This window comes from Lynx canadensis, chromosome F1 (assembly GCF_007474595.2).
Source record: "Lynx canadensis isolate LIC74 chromosome F1, mLynCan4.pri.v2, whole genome shotgun sequence".
NCBI classification, from domain to species: Eukaryota; Metazoa; Chordata; class Mammalia; order Carnivora; family Felidae; genus Lynx; species Lynx canadensis.
This window is the reverse complement of record NC_044319.2, coordinates 53714143-53736495: the sequence shown is the minus strand read 5'-3', so window position 1 is coordinate 53736495 and position 22353 is coordinate 53714143. Positions and strand designations below refer to the sequence as shown.

At 35.2% G+C, this 22353-nt stretch overlaps 1 protein-coding gene across 1 annotated transcript in view; it reads left to right on the top strand.

Annotated features, from left to right (window-relative positions):
• USH2A (usherin) overlaps positions 1 to 22353 on the top strand; it is a 739358-nt gene that overhangs the window by 70362 nt on the left and 646643 nt on the right. Inside the window, exons 4-8 of the mRNA XM_030302386.1 lie at positions 12645 to 12708; positions 15496 to 15790; positions 16967 to 17151; positions 17634 to 17855; positions 18986 to 19079. Of these exons, the coding sequence (XP_030158246.1) occupies positions 12645 to 12708; positions 15496 to 15790; positions 16967 to 17151; positions 17634 to 17855; positions 18986 to 19079 (860 nt within the window). The remainder of the gene's footprint in view (positions 1 to 12644; positions 12709 to 15495; positions 15791 to 16966; positions 17152 to 17633; positions 17856 to 18985; positions 19080 to 22353) is intronic.

The window sequence follows — 22353 nt, the reverse complement described above, 5'->3', positions numbered from 1 at the left end:
TCTAGAGCTACCCCAGTCCAGGGCATGGTTGCTGCTCTTGCGTGGATTAATGCAAAGTCTTTTAACTGCCTCCACCCTGCCATCCACTTTTTTCTCAACACAATAGCCAGGATTGTTCCGTTACTCATGAGTCAGATCATGTTACTTCTGTGTTCAAAATGCTTTATTATTTTCCTACCTCACCAGAGTGAAAGCCACCATTTTTATGATGGCCTATAAGACCTACATGATCTGACTACAGTTACTTCTCTGGCGTTACTATTGCTACCATTTCTTTTTCTCACTTTGTTTCACCCAAACTGGCCTTTTTGCTGTTGTTTGAATATGCGAAGCCCACTTCTGTCTTAGGGTCTTTTCCGTATTCACTGTTCCTTTAGACTGGAAGTCTATACCTTCAGATTTCCATAGTGCTGACTCCCTCTCTTTGGGTCTGCTCAAATATTGCCTTCTTAATGAAATCTTCCCTACAACCCTCCAGTTCCCCACGTTTTGCCCCTCATTATGCTGCTTTTTTTTCTCTTCATGGAACTTACCATTTTAACTTAGTATATGAGTTACTTAGTATTTTTATTGTATACATACGTTTTCCCTTCTAGAATATAAATTCTGTGATTTTTTTGTTTGTTTACATTGTTCTCTGATGTATCCCTAGAGCCTGGAAGATTGCCTGTCACATGATAGCCATTCAATAAATATTTGCTGTTTGCTCAACAAGTGGATGAAGTGAGAGGATCTGAAGGGTAGAGTATATGGATATAGCTAAAATTAGTTTGTCAGCCTCACCTCTCTGGCAGTGTTCCAGATGTGATTTCTAATGGACTTGCTCTGTGAGAATGGAAAATGTTACAAAGGAGTAGTTGAGCAGATACTGGTGATTAAAGGAGAAGAAGAAGTCAAAGGTGTATCATAAAGAGAAATAGGGATGTTGGGATTTTGTGTGTATATGTGTGCATATATGAGGTGGAGAGGAGAGCAGAGAAGAAGAAAAGGAGAGAAAGGTTAATGCAGGGGAGGAACTGAGGGAAAGGAGAGTGAGCTTAAGGGAATTAATGTTGATTATTTGAGATAGAAATGGAATAGCCAAGTAGAAATGGCAAAATGTCGTTTGAGACAGGAGACTGGATTTGAGGATTGATTTAGGGTTAGTGATATGGAGGTAAGAATATTCCTTATAGAGGTTATTTTTGAAGTTCTAGAAGCAGATAAAATTATTGCAGGAGAGAAAACTAGAAAAAAAGAGTATATAGCTACAGATAGAGGGTTGGGAGATGGGGGTAAAGATTAGAGGCACCCAAGGAGCTTCAGAAGTATCCCAAGGGTTAGGATATTAGAAGACAAATGATGATTTCAAGATGTTCTTCAATAATACCAAACACCAGAATACTAAGGAGAAGTTATAAGACTGAAAATCACACCTAGGTTGGCCATCAAGAGTACACTTTCAGTCTAGCGATAGAGAAAAGGGAATGTAGATCACTTAACATGAGACTAAATGGTAAGGAAAAGGAGACTTTGGGTATAGATATTGCAGAAAACTGGTTCTGAAAAGAAGAAAAGGAATTGGATGAAATTAGCATAATATAAGGTTCTGTTCTCTGTTCTCTGATTCAATTACTCTTGACTATTTTGTGGCCATCCTTTGATTCTTCAGGATAACAGCTTTCTTTTCACTGATTTAAATAATGATTCTGGAGGTGAATTTTCAAACTTTCCTTCATTAAAGAAATTTTATAATACTGTATGTATTGTACAATTGTATAATAATACCTGTATTAATTGTATATGACTGTACATTAAATGCTTATTTTTTTATTGTCTGCAATGATAGCTTCATTTGGAGCTTTATTTCCTTCTTATGGTTACATGATAATTGGAGTATATTCTCATTCTTTTCTCTTGATGCCTAAAAACAGCAATAACAGTAACAAAAAAACCAGAAAACACACTCTAGGTTTTTTTCTTGGCATGAAGCCCTTACCATTTTGAGCACTTAAAAAAAATGAGCAAGATTGACTCTATTCTAGAACCATCATATTTTGAAGTTCTAGATTTTTATGATTTATTTTAAAATTTGTTGTAGAAAAAGTGTTTTCTTTAGTGTCACAATGAAGTAAATAGAAATCAGGTAATTAACCTATCTCTTCATGCATACCTTTAATTTCAATTTGAATTCCTGATAGAAATGATGAAAGGCAATTAGCTAAGTCTTTGTTAAAAGGAGATATATTAGCTTTTATTTTACTGCATTGAGATTTTGTTCTTTACCTGTGAATCTATTAATGGTATTGTCGAGATGCTCAGTCTTTAAGCTCTGTTATTTTAAAAAAGGAGGATTCTGTTTGATATCATGTTAGATATTATTTCCAAAAAGAAACTCAGTAATTATCTTTAATTCTTTTAACCTATGGGTAGATGTCTCTAAAACTACCTATGCTAATTATCATACTTCTATTTCTAAAACTTTTGGTTCACAAGGGACAGATCTAATCTTACTAACTTCACATTGTTATTACTATTTATTTGACTTTAACATTTATAGCAACATCTAACCTTCTAAAATAATTTAGAAATACCCCCACTTTCTTTATGTCAGTGATTTCCCAGGCAATGGACATGTGAAATTGAAATTTCAAAATGTATTTAAGCAATTTTTAAAGATTCTTAAAGATCTCCTTTCCTGTTACACATTTACATTTATCATTCTCATGTATATTTGTATGATTTTGTTATAAGGTTGACTCATATAAAATTGCCATTTTTTACATTAAAAATGGCCAAATACTGGCTATTTCAGATGGTTAAACCTAATATATAGGTAAGTATCCTTAAATAACATAATATATGCTATTATCTTCATGTTAAAATGTACAGAATGGCTTCTTAATGTATTTTCAACTTGGTGCTTGCACAAAAATGGGGAATTATTTGAGATCTGGTTCATTCCTTGTAGTTGTGTTATTCATATCCCATTATATGAACAAAAGCATTTATTTGTTCCCAAGTTGAGAATTAGTTTTATCTCATTTTATAATTTATAAAATTCTATAATTTTAAATTTCTCCTGGGACACATTCATCTTTCTTCCCTTCTATTCTGTAAAATGTATATTATTCTTGCTTAATTGCCCTAGCTGGTATGCCCAGAACACTGTTGAATAGAAGGGGCAAGAGTGGACATTAGTGTCTTGTTCCTGATTGCAGGGGGAAAACATTTATTTTCTCACCACAAAGTGTAACGCTAACTGTAGGTTTTTATAAATGTTCTTTATCCAATGAGGAATGCCGGAGTCCAGCTCCAGCAGGTCCAGGGGTTCCCGAAGGATGAACAGCAGCAGCGAAAAAGTGAAAATAAAATAAAACAAAAATAAAATGGACACAGACAACAGCAGTGTGTTAGACTGGCCGCTTTATTGTAGCAAGCGTGGCATTGTATTTGTTAGCAAATTCCTGGTAGCGTGCGTTATCTATGTTTCTCGGCATTACCTAATTCTAAAAATGTTCCTTTGTGTGATCACCCATAAAGGAACAACATAGTTATTTTCTAGTAACATTCCCTCCTACCCTTTCAAGGTCATCTAGCTCTCAACACCTCAAGTGGAATGTTTTACAAGGACATGACTTCTTAATTGTTCCTTTGTGCCATCTGTGGTACAAGGGACAAGAGTATTCGCTTTGGTCTGGGGTGCCGGGAGGGAGCCAAGAGGGCCCTGGGAGCCCACGCCTTATGTGCTCCCAGAGAGACAATGTATACCTAGGAACTAATGAACCATTCTGTACCTTAACCCACCAGGTACAGTTATCATCTGGAATGCTTCCTGGGGACCAAGTGGACCTCGGGGTTGGAGTAACTTGTATCCATAGATACATTCCTTTGTTGCTGGAGTGGGGATTTCGAACCCATTTGTCCCCCTCCTTGGCTGGGAAATATATGGGGCTATCCTCCCTTTAGGTAGAGGAGTGTTTATAGGGGGCAGCAAGGGCTGGATGTAGGGCCGCGTAATTTCCTGCAGACTCTTATTTCTTTCCCCAGTGGTTCTTTTCCCTGGGGGCCCGTCGTGGGCAATTCCCGAACTGGCAATTCCCCAGGTACTTTCATTGGTAGGGGGGCTGCCCTGACCAACGCCAAGGCCAAATTACATAAAAGCAGGAGTACAAGAAGCTTCACTGTTGGTGGGCCACCACGCCGTCCCGATCCGTCCACCGCCCGGGCCCTACCATCAGGCTGGTTGGATAGCTCGGCTTCCAGCAGAGGAACTTCCCTTCTTTCATAGCTTGTTTTTATAATGAAATAGTGTTGGAATTTGGCAAGTGCCTTTCCTGAATCTATGAAGAGGATCATTTGTTTTTTATCCTTTATTCCATCAATATTATGCATTATTCAGTATTCACATATTGGACCAGCCTTGTATCTCTGGGATAAATCTCAGTTGCTTATGGTACATAATCTTTTTATTTATGGTGTTTGATTTAGTTTACTAGTGTTCTGTTGAAGATTTTACCTCTATATTCATAAAACATATTAATCTGTAACTTTCTTATGATGTCTTTATTGGTTTTGGTATCAGAATGAGATGATTCTATGAATCTATGAATTCTGATTCAGTCTATGAATGAGTTGAGAAGTGTTTCTTCCTCTTCTATTTCTTTTGGAAGAACTTGTGAGGGATTGGAGTTATTCCTTGTTTAAATGTTTAGAAGAATCCACCAGTTGAAGGCATGTGGTCCTGGATTTTCTTTGTGTGTAGTTGTTTTTATTACTAATTTATTCTCTTTGCTTATTAAAACTACTCAGAATGCCTATTTCTTCTTGAGTCAGTTTCAGTAGTTTGTACCTTTTGTGGAATTTGTTCATCTTATCAAGATTATCTAATCGTTAGTAAACAGTCTACAGAATTATCTTACAATCTTTCATGTCTGTAAGATCATTTGTAATGTTCCTTCTTTCATTCCTGATTTGACTTTTCTGTCCTTTGTTTTCTTTGTCAGTCAAGCTAAATGTTTGTCAGATTTGTTAATCATTTCAAAGGATAAACTTCTGTTGTTTTTCCCTATTGTTTTTCTATTTTCTATTTCATTTATGTCTACTCTAATCTTTATAACTTGCTTCTTTCTGCTTGCCTTGGGTGAAGTTTACTCTTTTTTTTCCCTCTAATTTCTTAAGGTAGAATATTAGGTCATTGATTTCATTACTTTATTCTTTAATATAGATATTTATAGCTGTATTTCTCTTTAAGCAACACTTTACCTGAAACTCATGAAGTGTGTTTTGTTGTTTTTTTTCATTTGTCTTAAAGGAACTTCTAGGTATTTTGGGGATTTTTCCCTTGGTTATTGGGAATGTGTTTGGCTACAGTTTATGTAGTATGTCTTCCTTCTGTCTTTTAGCTTTGAATCTATTTGTTTCTTTGAGTTTGTCTTTCCTAGGAAGCATATAGTTGGATTCTGTTTTTTGCCCCCATTCTTCCCACATCTCCTTTTCTGGGAGGTGTTTACCCTATTTCCATTTAATGTAATTATTGATAAGGTAGTTGAAATGTCACTTTGCTATTTTCTATATGTCTTTTTTGTTCCTCTATTTCTCCATTAATATCTTCTTTTGTGTTAATATGTTTTAGTATACCATTTTAACCTCCTCGTCATTTTTTTTTACTATTTGTTATTTTGTTAGTAGTTTCCCAGGATATTAAAATTAACATAATCTAGTTTTCATTAATACCAACTTCTTTTTTTTTAAGTTTACATATTTTGAGAGAGAAAGACAGCATGAGCAGAGGTGGAGCAGAGAGTGTGGTAGAATGAATTCTAAGGGGCTTGAACTCACAAACTGTGAGATCATGATTTGAGCAAGATTGAGAATAAGACTCTTAACTTACTGAGCCACCTAGGCACCCCAATACCAAATTAATTTCAATAGTATACAAAAACTTTGTATCTATTTAGTTTTTTTTCCCTCCCCCTTGTTATTGTCATTCAAATTATGGTGTTAGATGTCCGTCAACACAGAATTATAATTATTGTATTATGCAGTTGTTTTTTTAAATCAGGAGAGAAAGTATTATAAATAAAAATGCATTTATATTATCTTATATATTTATATTTGTAGTTACTTTACAGGGGCTCTTTATTTCTTCAGGTACATTAGAGTTATTGTTTAGTGTCCTTTTATTTCAACATAAAAGTTTACTTTAGTAATTTATATGAAGCATGTCTACTAGTCACAATTCTCTCCAATTTTGTTTATCTGGGAATGTTTTAATCTGTCCTTCATTTTTGAAGAATAGTTTTACTGGAGAGAATATTTGGTTGGCAATATTTTTTCTTTCAGTGCCCTAAATATGTCATCCCGCTGCCTTCTGGCCTCCATGGTTTCTGATTAAAATTATGTTGTTAATCTTATTGAACATACTTTGTATCAGATGGGTCATTTCTCTCTTGCTGCTTTCATGATTTTCTCTTTGTTTTCCAACAGTCTGATAATAATATCTCTAGGTGTAGATCTTTTTGAATTTATCCTTCTTTGAGTTCATTGAGCTTCTTGGATGTGTAGGTAATGGTATTCATCAAATCTGAAAAAGTTTTAGTAATTTTTTAAAAATATTTTTTCTGCTCTTTTTTCTATATCTTTTCTTGGGATTCCTATTATACTTATGTTGGTACACTTGATGGTGTCTCAGTTTTCTGAGGCTCTGTTTATTTTTCTGCATTACTTTTTCCTTCTTCCTCAGACTGAATAACCTAATTTGACCTATCTTCATGTTCATCAATTCCTTCTTCTGCCATTTGTATCTAATATTGAACTCCTCTAGTGAATTTCTATTTTCACAATTTGTCTCCTTACTCATATTCTCTATTTACTGAGGCACCATTTTCATCCTTTCTTTAGTTTTTTGAGCAACTGTTTAAAATAGTTGATTTAAAGTCTTTGTCTGCTAAGTTTAATGTATGGACTTACAATTGACCAAGTTTCTATGACTGCTTTTCCTTCCACTCTGTATCAACCTGTTAACCATAGTTTCTTTTGTTGTTGTTTTTGCATGTGTCACTTTTTTTGTTAAAAACTGGATGTTTAAATAATATAGCAAATCTGGAAATCATTCTTCCCTTTCTCATGTTTTTTTATGCTTCTGTTTATTGCTGCTTTCTTGTTTAGTGACTGACCTGATTTACATACAGTCTATATTATTGTCACATGTGGGCACTGACTTCTGTGTTGAATTAACTTAGTGCTCAGCTAAATGTTTGAAGAGAGAATTTCTTAAATTCCTAGAATGAATAAGTTTTTCAGTCTTTGCTTAAAGCTCTGTATTTGTGTTAAAGTGTGCCTCTAATGTTTAAACAGATAAGCTGTCTTCTTTAGTCACCACTACCTGCTTGTGCAGAGCCAGAATGTCAAGCAGAGGTGAGAACTTAGGTTCTTCTCAGGTTTCTCTTGAGCATGCACATAGGCTTTATATGTGCATGGCATTCTAGATTTCCAGTAATATTTCAGAGCTTTGCAAAACTCCCTATGGACATTTATGCTTCAGCTTTTCTATTTAACTTTTTTGCTTTGTTTGTTGTTTACCCAACTATTATCTCTACCTCAGGCAACTGCGATGGTAAGCAGTTGCTACTGATTATTTCCAACAAACATCCATAGAGAAATGACTGTTTCCACTGGGAAGCTCTGAGTCTGTTCAAGTCTTGCTCATGGGTTTTCTAAGGTATTGTCAGACAGACTAAATTTTCTGAGGTTGGAGCTTTGTAAGAACTCCAATTTCATTCTGATTTCTCCAGTGGCTGCTAGGCTGCTGTTTCTCACTGTTATCGTGGATATTTATTTTCAAGGTTACCACTGAGTGGCAGAGAGGAGGATGGGAACAGAGAAAGTTAAAATGCCACCCCCCCCAAAAAAAAAAAAAAACATGCTATTCTTACTGATGTTCAGAGATTAAAAATAAAACCTCCCTGGATTGTGGCAGAGTTTTGGTTAATTTACAGAGTCTCAGAGAAGTTGTTTTGACACTCTTTGCTAGAGTTTTCATTGCTTTTATGGAAGAGAGAATTTTCAGTTGTTCTTTCTCTGCCATTCATAATGACATCCTGTAATTTCTCTCATCATTGTTTTGCATTTTTCTCCCTACAGACACTGTCATGTTATGTTAGATTTATAATTAGTGTTTCATGTTTTGTGGCTAATACAAATCATACTTAAAAAATTTATTTTCAGTGTTTCATCACTAGTATATAAGAATTGAATTGACTTTTGTATATTTAACTTGTATCATATAAAATTGCTAAGTTCACTTTTTCTAGTAGCTTTTATGTAGATTCACTGGAATTCTTTAAGTAGACACTCCTGTTATCCACAAATAGGGGCAGTTTTATTTCTTCCTTTCCAGTGGCTGTGACATTTATTAATTTAGGTTTTTTGAAAACCTATTTTTACCCTGATTTATATATTAGATTACTTACACTGTTCCCATTTATCTAATTTTGCTATGCCACCTGTTATAATGTGGATGTACTGCCTTTTCCCAGTCATTATCTGTTTTCTGAGTAGACAATTATGAGATCTTTCCGGTATGAGTCTGACTGTTTCCCTGACCCATTTATATTATTTAGACATATTTTGGCCATATGAATATTTTTTCAAAGAAGAATCTTTTTATAGACTATTTATTCCAATGAATATCTACTGTTAAGGAATTGGCAACTAGGAAAGGAAGGAGTAAAATCGATCTTAATCCTCAAAATATTTTAAGATATTTCCCACTGAAACCAAAATCATAATTCTCTTATTTAGAATGGATGATTCACATTAACTATAGGTATTTAGAGAATTTTTTCTCACTTCTTGCTTTGGATATTTTTTTCAAATATGAATTCTTCAGTAGAGGATGTGATTTTTCTATGTTCAGACTCCAAAATTTACAACTAAAATGGTTTTTAAAGGTCATAAAACACAGCCCCTTTATTTTATAGATGATAAAATATATTTTATTATTCCTCTGCAGCAGAGCTTCCCTTTAACTATTATTAAAATATAGGAAGTTAATTCTAATTTATCAGTATTGAAATGTACACCTCCACTTCTACACCCTGGTCTGACTATTATCATCTTTCACTTGGATTACTATAATAGCTTCACTGGTCTCACTACCTGTACCCTTGTCCTCTCCATTCTATTCTTAACACTTTTGAATAAACCTGAGATCATGTCAGTCCTCTCCTCTAAACCCTCCAGTGTCTTCCTATTTCATTCAGAATAAAAATCAAAGTCTTTACAGTAGGTTTGCAAGGCTTTTAATGACTTGAACCCCTTTCCCCCCAGCCAGTTACTTGTCTGACCTAATCTTCCAATAGCCTCCCCTCTATTATTCTGCTCCTGGATGCTGGCTCCTTGCAGTTCCTCTCACATGCCAAGCATACTGCCTTAGGGGTCTGTGCACTCATTGGCTCCTGTCTGGAATATTTTGCCCCTAGATATATGAATGATTCATTCCCTTTCTCCTGTCAATACCACATTCTCAATGAGGCCTCTCTTGAACATACCATCCAAATTAAAACTCCAGTCTATGCTTTCCAAGCTTCTCTAATTTCCCCAAATTTTCATAGCATTTATCATGTTCTAGTGTACTATGTAAATTACTCATGTATTATGCTCATCTAGCTGCTTAAATGCAAGCTCCGTAAAATAAGTTTTTGGGGTTTTGCGCCTATCTTGTGAACTGATATATCCCTGGAACCTGTGAAAGTGCCTAACACATAATAGGCAATCAGTAAATACTTGTTGAATGAATGAATGCATAAAAGAGTACAGCCACCTTGACAATTTAAAACCATGATTCTGGCTTTGACAAAATCAAAACATTCATTATTTTTGCTTTCAGTTAGATTAGGCCTTTGAAAATCACAAATGATTCTCTCATATTTTTTATGATCTGTGTTTTCTGGGTTATTTGAGATAAAACATTCAACAGTGGGGCACTTTTAAATTCAGGATGTGGAACTACAGCAAGGGTTATAGCGGAGGCTAGGGAGATAAGGGTTGGATGTGGTTTGAGTGTGAAGACGTGAAGGTAAAGAAATAAACAGAAGGTAGATCCAGCTTCCTTCATTTAGGAAGACAATATTCATTACCTCTTATCTCAGAAAGACAATTAATACCATGAGTAGTTTTTTTTCTGTTTGTCTTCACCACTCCCCTACAAAAACACACAAGCATACGATAAGTTAGCCATATTCATACCTGTTCCTCCCATCTTTCCTCCTATCTTCAAGAAAGGCATATCCTTCCTCTGCCATTCCCTACTTTGCTTAACTTTAGGTCTTAGATCCAGATCAATTTATCAAGTTTTCTGGATGGCCACTTCACCTATGAACAAATTATTGTATTTTCTTATTTCTTTCAATTACACATTTTAAAGCAAATGGTGTTGGAATTCTAAAAATTTGTGCAGACTTTTATAGTATTTTCTTGTTTTGTCTTCATAACACCAATTTAATAAATAACTAGTTTGCACTTGTTTCTGGACAGATAGGATACAGCAACTCTCCTTACTGAAAAGTCAGAGCAGGAGGCTGTGTAGTCCACCTTCTTCCTGTGGACCTCAGGTTGTGGGGTACGTGAAAGACCGAGGCAGAGGGGTGGAGAGGGAAAGTCCATAAACATAGTTTTTTCTTAGAGTATATGGTTTGAAATATTTATATTTATGAAAAAATATTAATAGATAAAATATTCTTGATTACTTTCTTAAATGTCCTTTAAAATATAATATATATGTATATATATATGTATATATGCATGTGCACACAAACATGTGCGCACAAACATATATACACACACACGTGCACATATACATTTACACAGACACATACTCATGCCAAATGTCACCCTCTTTGCTCATTCATCTTCTCCTGCTTCTGAGATCAATATCTCAGACTATTTGGTGTGCTAATTCTACTCGACATCTTTTATTCATCAGATATATCCTTACCCTGCCCCAGTTTCTTCCATATCACCACCAAGGAGCAGCAACAAAGATAGATCAAATATTCTTTAAAACTCTTATCAAGACAAAAGGACAATAGCTTAAAAACAAACACACTGGGGCACCTGGGTGACTCAGTCGGTTGAGCATCCGATTCTTGATTTCAGCTCAGGTTATGATCCCAGGGTTGTGGGACCAGATCCTGCATCTGGCTCAACACTGGGCATGGAGCTTGCTTAAGATTCTCTGTCTCTCTGTCTCTGTCTCTCTCTCTCTTTCTCCCCTCCCTCTCTGCCCCTCCCCCAGTTGCACTCTCTCTCTCTCAAGTAAACGAACTTTTGAGGAAATGGTCATTTGGTAAGTTGGCCATTGCCCTAAATTTAATTGCCCTAAAAATAATTATTGAATTGGCACAATAAGGTAGATCACATCCCCTCTTCTGTTCCTATGATCCAGACTCTGGCTAGAATTATTCCATTTAATCAAATTTTCCTCATTATTAGAAGCATAATAACAAACCCGAGAGGTGGTAGGTTTTTTTGTTTGTTTGTTTGTTTTTTGTTTTTTGTTTTTTTAGGTTTTTCTGTTCCCATTCTCTTGGGCTTACCTGTTATTAAATTCTAAATAAATATTTGCTAAATGAATTAATGAAGCAATGTGTGATTTAAGGTTGATATCTACCTACACCTTGAAAGTTCACCTAATTCAATGCAGAGTGGACTTTGAATCTGGCTTGTCTTAGAAGAATTCTCAGGAGGTAATGGAATTTTGAGACTGAGCTAGAATACCATTGATATATGTGAATAACTCAAAATTTATGAATAGGAGGTTTTCAATTTATCCTCATTTACTGGAGATTTTCTAGACTAGGCATTAATCTAAGTTTGGAGATGACCCAAAATGATACTCTGGAGCTTGGAGACAGAACAGGGGCAGGGGGGTGGGGTGGTGGTGATAGAACAGGTTGGGAGACTTCCTCTTGGCAATGCAAATGCTCTGGGAATTGCAGATGAAAGTAGATGACAATCAAATTTAGCATTGATAACATGATAGATTTATAGGTTTATAAACTAGAGAGAAATTTGATTTGGGGAGTTATGGAATGAATAAGTCACAGGGATGAGAAGTACAGCATAGGGAATAGAATCAATGGTATTGTAATGCATTTTATGGTGACAGATAGGAGCTACACTTGTGGTGAGCATAATATAACATATAGAGTTGAATTATTTTGTTGTACCCCTGAAAATAATGTGACATTGTGTGCCAATTCTACTCCAATTAAAATAAATAAAAAAATATTTGGGGAGGCAGCTTCTGGAGAAAGACAACAAGTTGGGTCAGTAAACAGGCTGGGCAAAATATTCACTTTGGCTTAAATTTTGCAATGTCTATGGAAAACACTATGATTATTTTATTTTATTTTATTTTTATTTTATTTTAGAGAGACAGAATGAGTGGGAAAGAGGGGCAGAGGGAGAGAGAGAAAGAATCTTAAGCAGGCTTCATGCTTAGCATGGAGTTTGACATGAGGCTCAATCCCATGACCCTGGAATCATGACCTGAGCCAAAATCAAGAGTCAAATGCTCAACTGATTTATTTATTTATTTGTCAGCCACTGCTTGGGAAACTGCAACTTCTTATATGATGTATATTATGTGTATTCTGCAGGATTAGAGCAGTTTGTTGGAAGAATGCAAGATTTTCAATTATACCAAGTGGCTCTTACAAACAGGTAAGTGAATGTGGTGTTGTAGAGTTCAACAGGTATAAGAATAATTCTCGAATTCAATTCAGTAAGAGTTGCAAAAGATTATGTTATTTTTCATCTTTATAGAATTTGGGAAATATCACCTAATTTTTACACTGTTTGCTTTGACTTAGTCTATGGTTGTTATTCACTAGTGCTCCTCTGTTGGGTAACTTCTTATAATATGAAATTGGTCAAATTCTTTACAAAGGTATGGTAGACTCTAAGTCTAAAGTTCTCTTTTGGCCAGCAAAAGAGTGGGACACAGGATGAAAAGCGAGAGATGGTTAATGTCTGGGAAAAGACAAGAGCCCCGAATAAGGGTCTTAGCCCCATTTTTATTAGGATCAGAAGACTTATAAACATGATGTTGGATGTGCACAAAGAGACAATGAATCTGTGAACATTAACTTGGGGACGTGAGGGAAAAGGGGTCTTGAAGACATTCAGGGTTAGGGGTTTGGATTAATACAAAACAAAATCCTGGCTCTGAGTGGAAGGTTATTTACAGAGGACATGAGGCACCACCTCTGTTTATCTTAGCTAGCCTAGGGGATGAGACAGGTAGGACACAAGACCTCAGAGTTAACAAGGCACCTTTCTTTTGTTAACCATCTCCACTCTGGGCAACTTCGCCCTGCAGGGCAGAGCAGCAGTCTATAGCCCGGTTTACCTATTTACCTAACTTGGTCCTTCCTTCCTGTGAAAGCAGCTTTCTGCTATAGTACTAAATTGGGGGTGCTTCCACCCTGAATATCTAATCTTGTTTATTTATATACCTATGTTCTATATTGGGGCCTTTGCCCCTCCCTATTCTGGGTGCCTTTGAACCTCCCTGCTTTATTTTGGGGCCCTAGCCCACCTTTATTCTGGGGGGCTAAGACCCCCTTCTCTATTCTTATTTGCCTAATCTTGTTTACCAAACTTGGGTGTGAGCATCCTATGGCTTTGTATTTCTTTATGTCTTGTTAACCCATTGGTGTAAGCCCAGGGGATCCCTAAGATTATTCCCCATACAAAGGATTTCCTCTAAGGAAACTAGATTTTTGAACATGTTGTATTATAGAATTTGGGATACATTTGTTTAAATATTCTAGATGAAGTAGTTTTGGATACTTAAGAAACTGCTCTCTCTGCCTTTTAAAATTGCTTTGTTGAACTTATAAGTACTAAAGAATTTAGAACAATGAAAGCGATTATTTTGATCCCTGAGAAAGTCTCAAGAGGCTGAGCTATTAGACTTGGAGATAAGAAGAATGAGTAATTTGAAGTATTATTGTATATTTTTCTATTTCCAGTGAACAAAAATTATGTAGAGTTGGACTAGTGTTAATCAAGTATTTCCTCATCTTGAGAATAGGTAGCAAATCTTTCCTAGGGATTCTTAAGACACATAAATTTTCATCTGTTCAGAAAAGTTCAAGTGAAATTCTGCTTAGCTGCCCTCTAAAGTTTCTCTCTTATTATTAGATTATAATAATAATAATATTATATTATTTTATGGATGAGTTGATGTTGTTTACTTCTATTAAGGACCAAAAAGAATCATGTTTATTCAAATTTCTTGAAGGCAGATGTAGATTAGTGTGGTGAATTTCCAAATGACAGGAGTAGCTCTTGTCAATTTGAGAAGTATTGTTCTTGAGGTGCTGCTATGATCAGCACTATGTCCATTAGAAATATCAACATTCTTTACTAGTCTGTATAATCAAGGGCTACATGAATAAAGGGTGCTGTAACAGTGGAACACATTATTTGGGAGATTTCCTGCCACCAGTCTTGCTATCCTTTAAATCACCTTTATCTAAAATTCTGCCGAGTAGCACTGCAATAATTTTGGCACTATTAAAGTTTTTACTGGGGGCAAAGATTTCACCAGATAGTCACTTTTGGTCCCATTCCAAACCTGGTATCAACTGGAAAATATCAGTAAGATTAAAAGAAGAAGGTGTTATTTCCTGTGATTTGGTGAGTGGTTAAACTGCCTGACTCCATTGCCCTACTGGAATCTGAAGGAAGAAGCCTAGTTTCTCTAGTTAGACCTGAGTAACTGATCTTGGCCTACCTGAGATGTCTGGAAAGGTATTATAGGGAAGAGTGCCTATAAATAGAATGACTGATTCTGACCTAGAACAGGTGTATTGCCCTTAATGGAAAAATTAAATATATCTGCCTGGAATTGGCATTATTCTTTGACTATTGGCAGCTGCCAGGTGATCTGAAGCCACTGAAGCACTTTAGGATGCCAGAATATGTACTGATGAGTCACAGAAAACCATTGAAAAATGGTCTTGGCCTCAGTTCCTTTACTTAAAACAGCAGCAGATAAATGACACTTATTTTCTTATTTCTTTCCTATGGATTAACTGGAGACCTTATCTATAACTCTCAGTATTTTCAATATATTATTGTTCAGTCTCAGGGGTAAGTCAGTTTAACAACCTACATGAATATTACCTTTCGTTTTTTTATCACAAATAGGTAGAGTAAAATATGATATTTAAAAAAATGTCTAGATAATCAGACAAGGGCTTATAAATGCTTCTCAATGGAAAAAGTTAACAGTTAAGAACTTACTGTTTCCAATATCTATTTTATGAGTGTGTTTATTTTGCCAGGAATGAGTTTGATTTTATATTCTGTTTAGAAAACTATTAAAATTAAATGGATACTAATCAAAAAATTAAAATAGTGATATTCATTTGTAGCAATCCTTAGAAATTCTATTACTGTTGAACTCTTTGACTTACAGTCTGCTTCTTACAACCACAGGGAGATTCTGGAAATTTATTCTGGAAATCTGTTCAGATTGCATACCCAGTCACATTGTCGCTGCCCTGGCAGCCACCCTCGGGTCCATCCTTTGGTTCAGCGATACTGCATTCCTAATGATGAAGAGGACACAACCACTGATAGGGTGTTACGGCTGAATCCTGAAGCCCATCCTCTCTCTTTTGTCAATGATAATGATATTGGTACTTCATGGGTTTCACATGTGTTTACAAACATTACCCAGCTTAATCAAGGAGTGACTATTTCAATAGATTTGGAAAATGGACAGTATCAGGTAATTTGAAATAGTGAGGTGTATTAGTTTCCTGTAGCTGCCACGACCGATGACCACTAATTTAATGGCTTAAAACAACAGAAATTTCTTCTCTCACAGTTCTGAAGATCAGAAATACAAAATCAAAGTGTTGGAGGGACTACTCTCCCTCCAAAGGCTCTAGTGGGGAATCCTTCCTTGCTTCTTCCAGGCTCTGCTGTCTCCTGGTGTTTCTTGGTTTAGGGCTCCATAACTCCCATCTCTGCCTCTCTTTGCACTGGCCTTCCTCTGTGTTTGTTTCTGTGTGTCAGATCTTTCTCCTCGCTCTGTTATAAGGCCCAGCCTACATCTGGGATGATTTCATCTTCAGATCCTTAACTTAATTACATTTGAAAACACCCTATTTCTGAAGAAGGTCACATTCACAGGTCCTGGGTGTTAGTACTTCAATATATTTATTTGGGGATGCAATTCAGTCTACTACAAGGTGAATGAATTAGGCAACCAAACATTACTTAACTAACATAGTGTATAATAATGTATGAAATAAAAATATCTAAAAGAAAATATGCAGGATCTTTTTTAGATATTTGTATGAAATCATATGCAATATTGAAATTGTCTTTTTATTAAATAATACAAATTAATAAAAACTAAGGTGATTATTCTAAGTAACTACATAAGAAGAACATACATAACAATTATCTCATGGAACTAAGGTTGTTTTTCCATATCCTTATATATCAAACTTAATATTAATTTGCAGTTAATTAATGAATTTATTTTTTAAATGTTTATTTATTTATTTTTGAGAAGGGGGGAAAGAGGGAGAGGAAGGGAAAGAATCCCAAGCAGTCTCCACACTTCATGTGGAGCTGCACAGAGGCTCATCCTATGACTGTGAGGTCATGACCTGAGCCAAAATCAAGAGTCAGTTGCTCAACCAACTGCCACCCAGGCATGCCAAATTTGCACTTAGTTGATAAAATCCTTAAGAATAAGGATGGATATGCAGTTATAGAATGTGTTGCTTTTACCATAGGGCTATCAAGTTTGTGGATGTCTGATGAATATTTGATAATTATTATTATGAAGAAGTAAGCTATTATATTTGAAACTAACAATTCCTTGGTTTGATTTATCCTGATGGGTCAAACTTACAACTTTCAAGACAATGATTAACTTATCCATTTTTAGGTGTTTTATATAATCATTCGGTTCCTTAGTCCACAACCAACAGCGATAAGGATTCAAAGGAAGAAGGAGGACAGCCTGGATTGGGAGGATTGGCAATATTTTGCTAGAAATTGCAGAGCTTTTGGAATGAAAAATAATGGAGATTTGGAGAAACCTGATTCTGTCAACTGTCTTCAGCTTTCCACGTATGAATATTAAAAAAAATGTTTGAAGGAGTTAATTTTAATAAACTAATGGGTTAATAATAAGCAATGGGTAGACTAACTCACTGGACTGGTGAGTCTAACTCTCACTAACTTTCTTGAGGCAGATTCTTCTAAGACTCCTCCCTAACTTGAGTTTTAAATTACATTTAAAGTTCTCTTAAAAGACTTTGGAGTATCTCTTGTTTACAGCCTCATTTGGGCTTTATAATCTGATTTTCAGATTGTTTAGCAAGTTATCTATATTAATAGAATTTTATTATGTCCTCAAGGAAATGTTTTACTATGTTTTTTCTGTGATGATCCTATATTGTTTGCATACAAATTATGTGAGATATGTCTGTTTTCCCAGATGAAGAATTAAAGTTGTTACGAGTATTGTGTAAGAATGTCTCAAAGTTATGATTCTGTTTTATTAAAATTATGAATAGCTTTTCATGACTTCAAATATTTTTCATCAACAGTGTCACTCCATATTCACATGGTAATGTCACATTTAGCATCCTAACACCTGGACCAAATCATCGTCCTGGCTACAATAACTTTTATAACACCCCATCTCTTCAAGAGTTTGTAAAAGCCACACAAATAAGACTTCATTTTTATGGACAGTACTATACAACTGAGACTCCTGTCAGCCTCAGACACAGATACTATGCAATTGATGAAATCACCATCACTGGGAGGTAATGTTCATTACTGAGGTTTGATTGCAGGGTGCTTTTCATCATGAGTTTTGTTTTCAACAAGGCTGTGGTCATACTTACTTAAAAATACATTAAGATGTAGAGCAAACCAGATTTCAAACTTCATGTTTTGAAATGGCTTCCTACTCTAAGATTTTTTTAGAAAGGTTTGTATGTAATCCTTTCCCATATGTAAGACCACATTGTTATGGAATCAATTTTCAAAAGCTGTTGGGTTTAGAAGGTGTGATACCCTGAATTTGGCTTAGAAATGATTTACTAAATATTTTACTTGGTTTGTTCTGGAACATAATTTTTAAAATATTCTTGAAGTCAAAGAGAAGGAGCTAGATTTTGAAGGACAGTTCTACTCCCAGCTAGTTTATAAGCATGGGGCTTGGCCTCCCTGAATTCACAATTCACAATTTTATGAAGAATATTTGTTTTCCTAGGAGAAAAAATCTATTCCCTAGATAATTTATAAACATCTGACCATACTTGAGAACAAGGCTCGAAGTATTTCAAAGTATGGGTAGCTGGAGAGCGGCATACTCTTTAGTATGGAAAGGACACCTATGTAGACTATATTTAGCATTGAGTTGTGCTAGAAGAGTGATATGCTGTGTAAGTAAAGTACATCTTTACTAGAATACCAAACTATTTTTTGTTTAGTACTAGCATAATGAAAATAATACTACCATTAAATAGTCACCATATAATTTTGGTGAAAAAAACCTCCCAAATAATTGAAATTTGTTAATTTCACTCTGCAGTTTATTCTAAACTTTATATTTTTCACCGTGACTTGAATAGGCTCAGTAAATACCTTCCCTTGACAAGTTTGTCATATGTCTGATATAGGTAGAAACAATCCCTGACCCTTTTTCCAGGGAGGCTTGAAAATTACCTTTTCAGAACAATATGGTTTGGATATTGATGGCACTTCACCCAATACGTTAGGATTAATGCAAAACTTTCATGAGCATCCACATGATAGAAGAGAAACTGATCTTTGTGTTGATTAACATACTTGTCTTCCTTGTTGGGTCCACACAGTGGATATATTCACAGGCCCTTAAATATATTCACAGTGGAGTTGACTTAGAAATGTCTGTTGCTCCTGTTCACAGATGTCAGTGCTACGGTCATGCCAATAAGTGTGACACAACAAGCCAGCCCTATCGATGCCTCTGCTCTCTGGAAAGCTTCACCCAAGGACTTCATGTGAGTTCTCTGTTTGATGCATGGACACCTCAAAAAAACAAAACAAAAACAAAAACAAAACACAACCAAAACAAACAAAAAAGTGGGGGATGGTGAAAATAATTTTTTAACTTAATTTTGGTCTATTTTCTGGATGTCAATAAAAATAAATTGATATGAGCCTGAAATGTCAATTATTTCAGAAAATTTTTGGTAGAGAAAAATAAAAGTCATCGAAAAGATGAAAGTATTATTTTTTAAAATAAACTCAATCAGGGGCGCCTGGGTGGCTCAATCGGTTAAGCGGCCGACTTCGGCTCAGGTCATGATCTCGCGGTCCATGAGTTCGAGCCCCGCGTCGGGCTCTGTGCTGACAGCTGAGAGCCTGGAGCCCGTTTCAGATTCTGTGTCTCCCTCTCTCTGACCCTCCCCCATTCATGCTCTGTCTCTCTCTGTTTCAAAAATAAATAAACATTAAAAAAAATTAAAAAAAAATAAAATAAACTCAATCAGTAAAATAACAACTAAGATTAAACCTCACTTTGCTGTCTTTGTTATATCAGTATTATCATGTTTTATAAAACACTTTTTAAGGTGTCTAGGTAGCATGGCACTAGAAATAAGGGTCTGAGTTCTGCATCTAAAAGGTATTTATACAAAGGTGTCTGTGCAACATAAGCATCTTCTGATGCAGAGAGATCTTTATGTATTTGTATCAGTCAAGTTGAATTCATTGCTGATACCAGTAATGTTAAGTAACTAATTTGAATATCTATAGTAAAAGGACTCAGAAATGATGTTACTTTAGGTTGTCTGTGATGGTCCAGGGAAGTTTCATAGTTGAAGGAGATATTTAGCTCTATCTTCAGGAAAAAGGGATAAATGGAAATGAAATTGAGATGTTTTTGTTAATAGAGACGTCCAGCATCAATAGCAGCTGATATGAAAGCAGGTACAACAGCACAAACAATCATACCGGTAATGAAAAATAAACAGGAAAAATAAACAGAGCCTCCGAAGTGATGTTTAAGGCAATTGGTGTTAATTTGGAAAAAAAAAAAAAAAAAGTTAAAGCCCTCCCTCATGGCATGTACAGAAGTCCAGGTGACTTAAAGACCTAAATGTAAAAATAATTGTAAATCTATTAAAATAGAGATTAAGATAATGTTTCTAAACTTTATAAGTTCAGCCATAATTGTGTTTAATTTTTCCCAACTGGATTTATTCTTGATTTTAAATTTAAGTGACATTTATTATATTTTTTCTAGTGTCCTCTTGTTTTGATTCTTTAAAATACACATTTCTCTTTCCTTGCAATCAGTGATTTCTTTTATTAACCTCACAATGTACACTGTCTCATAGATTCCTACTTGACTTGTGTTCTAAACCTTGCCCTGTACATGTTTTTAATTAGTCACTTTACTTCTCTCTGTCCTTTGAGGATATCATGTAATATCTTGTTTTTTATTCTTTTTAAATTTTTTTAAATGTTTACTTATTTTCAATAGAGAGAAGAGAAGAGAAGGGGAGGGGAGGGAAGGGGAGCTGAGGGGCAGAAAGAGAGGGAGACACAGAATCTGAAGCAGGCTCCAGGCTCTGAGCTGTCAGCACAGAGCCCAATGTGGGGCTCAAACTCACGAAACGCAAGATTATGGCCTGAGTCGAAGTCAGATGCTTAACTGACTGAGTCACTCAGAGCCCTGGAACATCTTGCTTTTTAAGAAGCACCTGTCAAGGTTTTGGTGAACTCCATTTCTGTCTTCTGAGGTTCTTAATCTGATCTAATTTGTTTCCAGAGACAACATTAGTGCATATAGTTCAGTGGCAAGCATATTACCTACAATGCAGACTTCCTCTAGCACATTTAGAATGTAGTCCTGGCCCTGAGTTTCAACTCAGTCTTTGATTGGGTTACAGTATTCTTTCTTTCTATGTGCTCAAGCCAAAACTTTCATCTTCTGATTCAGATGTTCCTTTGAACTTATTCTCCAGATCATTGCTTTATATTGAACTGTTAATTTATACGTTAGCCCTCACCACTGGTTGATAATTGCTTCGAAAGAAGGAATCTTTTACATATTTTGGATTTCTAACATCCAGAGGCTTTGAATTTGGTTTGATTAGTATATCATGAGAAAAAAATCTTTTTATGAAGCATTGATTTTACTATGTTTGATTGTGCAGCTTATCATATTGTCCCAGAAAGGAAATTAATTGGATGAACTTGATTGATTCACTCTTTATTCAGCCATAATTGTATGTTTTAAGTTTTTGCCAGTTTGATTTTTTCTTGATTTTAGAGTTAAAGTGACATTTATTCTAATTTTCTTAGTGTCTTCTCCATTTGATCCTTTAAAATGACACTTCCCTTGCAATCAGTGATTTCTTTTATTGACCTCACCCCACTTCCCCCAACTCACCACTAACCCAGTTAAAAAACTCTCTGGGCTGAATTTTGTAAGGCACTTTGATCTGAATATATACAGTACATTCAAACTAAGGACTGGGCAATGCTTTCACATATGTTGTTTTCTAAGCTTCTTTTGCTTTATTTTGACTAGTTAGTTCTCTCCTCAACCCCCACCCCATCTCCTTTTCCTTTTGATATCCCATCTTTCCACCTTCCTCTCTCTTTAATTGCTCACAGTTGAGTGATTGCTATTTTATGATTCTTGGATGATTTCATGCTTCCCCTTAAAAATAGAGCCATTAAATGAATCAAGGCTCATGATTGGTTTCAGAAGTCTAGTTGGGATTTTCAGACTTGGTCTCAGGTGGTGACTGTTGGATTATGAACTAGCAAAATAATTAACTATAATTTAGGTTGAGAATACATTTTACTGCTTCTTATTTAGACATTTAGTTTCCTTTAGAAACAAACGTAAAATGTTTTCTGTTTTTTTCTTCCTTGACATATTTTGATAATTAATGAATATAGCCATAAATAAAAAAGCAACAAATCATTCACTTAGCAAAGTTTGGCAAATGTAGCTGAAGGGAAAAAGTCAATAGACTGGTAACTTGAATGATTTCTCAGTGCTATGATATTTTCAATAATGTGTTGAAAATGAGAAATGATTTTATAAAGCATTCATAAGTATGACATTCTCTTTTTGTTATCAAAATATTTTAATACATGTGGGACTTACATATCTGAAATAATTTGAAAAGATTCTTATTCAAGTGCTTTTCACCTTGTTCTACTTTTCAAAATAATAAGTTTTAACGTAAGCCATCCATATCCTATTGGAACCAATGTTCTTTTTTAAAGATCTGGACATAATCCAAAAAGAAT